We start from the raw sequence: 3,008 nt of genomic DNA on the forward strand, positions 1-3,008 counted from the left end.
TCAGTATTTTTAGGGTTCTAGGTGGGGTGTTTCCAGTGGGGAAAAAAGTCCTGTTGACCAAAAAAGCAAGTTAGACACGCTGGCCAATCTCAGCCCCTCGTTTCACACACGGGCTCTGAGACGCAGATGGCAGTGGAAGTGGGTGTCATCACCCCCACCCTGGTGCCCACGGGCCTGGTCCAAGATGTCTCTGCGTGCCCACTGCCCTGCTGGCAGCTGGGGCATCTTGCCCCGCCCCCTGCCCTGGCTGCGGGGCTTCCCAGGCAGCGCCGGCGGCCGAGGGCTGAGGCGGTGGGTGGCCCCGCTCAGCCGGCCGACGCACGTGTTCCCTCACAGTCGGTCGTGCGCATCTGCTGCATCCGCAGCTTCGGCCACTTTGTCGCCCGCCTGCAAGGCAGCGCCCTGCAGTTCAGCCCGGAGGTCGGCATCTTCGTCAGCACCGCCCAGGCGGAGCGGGAGAGCCTGCTGCAGCAGGCCCAGGCCCAGTTCCGCATGGTGAGTCGGCTGCCCCGCCCGGCCCACCGGGGTGGGAGGCACAGGCACAGCCTGCTGGGGGCGTGGCAGCTGGGCGAGCCGGCCTGTCCAGCGCCCGGCACGTGGTGCTGGGGTGCGTGCTCGAGGGGTGAGGACCGGGAGTGGAGGGGAGCGCACAGGTCCTGGTGTGTGACACGGCACGGGCAGGCGCCCTCCCACCCCACGGAGGAGGCCGTGGCCGGCCTCGCCTCTTCTCCCCAGGGAGGCACTCCACAGCGTCCTGGGCACTGGGGCGGCAGCTGCGAGAGCAGCACAGACCTCTGCCCGTGAGGCTCGCGCCTTGTGGCGGCACTGTGGGGCCTGCGTGGCCCTGGGCGGGTCGTCCTCCGAGCCACGCGGCACCAGGACATTCGGGGTGGTGTCTGGCGTGGCGGGCACAGCCCATGTGGCTCGGGGGCCTCGGGTTCTTCACTCAGCCGCCCCCTCCCCACACCTGCTCTGGCCAGCCCAGGCGTCCGCACCTCTGAGCCCCTCCTGCAGGCCGTGCGCTTGGCCAGAAAGGCCACAGTCCCCCAGAAAGCCCTTTGCTGCCTTGAAAGCAGGGACCTTTCGTTTTAAAACAGACCTTTTGCGTTCAGCCCTTTATTGCTGCTCCCAGGGGAGAACGGGGGAAGGTCCGCGCTGCAGAGACGGTGCGTTCTGTAGGCCTTTGCTGTAGCTTGAAGTGCGTGGAGGCTTCTCCTGGGGCAGGGGCACGCGCCCCTCTCCTGTGGTGCTGGACACCCCGGGGCCTGCGGGGACCGCCTCCGGCTCCGCCTTGGTCACAGGGTCCCTCCCGCAGCTGCAGCAGTGTGGTTGTCGTCACGGCGCCCCTCCTGTCACTCGTCAGGCTTTCTCTGTGCTGAGCTGGGTTTGCGTGTGACATCTCGTTTGCCCCCACGGCAGCGCGTGGAGTGCGTGCTGACACCTCGTATTTTTAGATGAGGACGCTCAGAGTGGGTTAGCGGTGACTGTCCCGGCCCTTGTCCTTGTCCTGCAGGCCAGGTGGGGCTGGAGACCACCGCTCCTGCCTTCTGGGCCTCCGGTGTCTGCCTGGCTTAGGGACCCTCTGCTGCCGGGACCTGGCTTCCTGAGGGCGTGTCGCCTGCATCCCTGAGATGCTGGGAGCCAGATTCATGCAGCCGCCCGGGTGGACCCCACTCACCCGCGCTGGGCCTCCGAGGGGCTTCCCGCAGGGCCCGCAGCCCCCTCTGCTGCGTGGGACTTCACAGCTCCAGATTTAGCCTGAAAGTGAGGTTCCTGGGCCCGCCGTGCTCTGCTCCTCGGGGACCTGCCTGCGAGGAACGGCTGTCTCCTGCTCTTTGGGCAGGGCCAGTCTTCGTGGTGCGGGACTCTGCAGGGAAGCGGGTGAGGGAGGGCCCAGCACAACGGTCCTTAACCATCGAGTCCTTAACCATCAAGCCGAGGACGTGGGGTCGGCACAGGCCGTCGGCTTCGTTCACTCTCCACTCACTCCCTACTCCAGTTTTCTTTTCCGGGCCCCACACCGTGTCTGGTCGTCGCATCCGCTGGTTCCCCCAGTCCGCGACCGCCCCTCAGTCCTGGTCTTCCCTGGCCGTGACATTTCCAGAGGGTGCGGGGTGGGCTCTTCTGTGGCACGTCCTTCAGCTGGGCTCGATCTGGAGCCCCTGCGTGGTTGTGGTGTGACGGTCACAGAACCGTGTTTTCAGCACCACTGCGACGGTGCCACTTTGGCTGTCACTGAGCCTTCAGTGGCTCCTCGTGTCATTCGGGGTCGGTCCCCACCTATGACCTCACCCTTTAGACCGTATAATTTGCACTTCATTCAGAAGACAAAGGAAAATCATCAGAGGACTCGTGGTTGGAGCTGTGACAGACGCCAGATGGTTTTGGATGTGTCTGGGTCCTAGGCAGAGCGCCGTCACGGGGTGACGGTGGCCAGGCCTGTGCAGTGGGGTAGACAGTGTGGAAGGACCGGGCGGTTTAGGGCTGCACCCGCCAGGACTGGGGACCCAATTCCTGCTGGGGCCAAGAGCAGGATCTGGCCCTGGCGGCTTCATTCTCGAGCGGCAGGTGTGTGGGTCGCATCTGCCCCGGAGCTGCGGCTCCGCCAGAAGCTGGCAAGGGGATGGTGACAGAAGGCGAGCGGTGTGTGCACAGAGTCCCCTGGGAGGGAGAGCAGGTGCCGAGGGGCAGGGCCCACGCCCTGGGGCGCAGCGGGGCTGTCCCGTGCCTGCCCCGCCCTGGGCAGGACCCTGGACGGCTGCTGTGACTGCAGCCCGCCTGCTTCACAGCCCCGAATTCCTCCTGGCCTGATGGCTGGAGAGGGGAACGGGGCCCCAGGGCTGGCGTGGCCCAGGCCCCAACCCAAGCCCAGCACGGTTCTCCCGCAGGCCCAGGAGGAGGCACGGCGGAACAGGCTGATGAGGGACATGGCGCAGCTCCGACTGCAGGTGGGACATCGCAGCCCAGATGCCCCTCAGCCCGGGTGTCGCCTAAAGCCCCAGCAGCCC

At 66.6% G+C, this 3,008-nt stretch overlaps 1 protein-coding gene across 3 annotated transcripts in view; it reads left to right on the plus strand.

Annotated features, from left to right (window-relative positions):
* SMG5 (SMG5 nonsense mediated mRNA decay factor) overlaps nt 1-3,008 on the plus strand; it is a 21,618-nt gene that overhangs the window by 15,359 nt on the left and 3,251 nt on the right. For all 3 annotated transcript variants that reach the window (XM_039849785.1, XM_039849786.1, XM_039849787.1), the window contains exons 17-18: nt 337-495; nt 2,889-2,948. In XM_039849785.1, coding sequence (XP_039705719.1) covers nt 337-495; nt 2,889-2,948 — 219 coding nt within the window. The remainder of the gene's footprint in view (nt 1-336; nt 496-2,888; nt 2,949-3,008) is intronic.

Source organism: Pteropus medius, unplaced genomic scaffold (assembly GCF_902729225.1).
Source record: "Pteropus medius unplaced genomic scaffold, Ma_sr-lr_union100, whole genome shotgun sequence".
Classification (NCBI taxonomy): Eukaryota; Metazoa; Chordata; class Mammalia; order Chiroptera; family Pteropodidae; genus Pteropus; species Pteropus medius.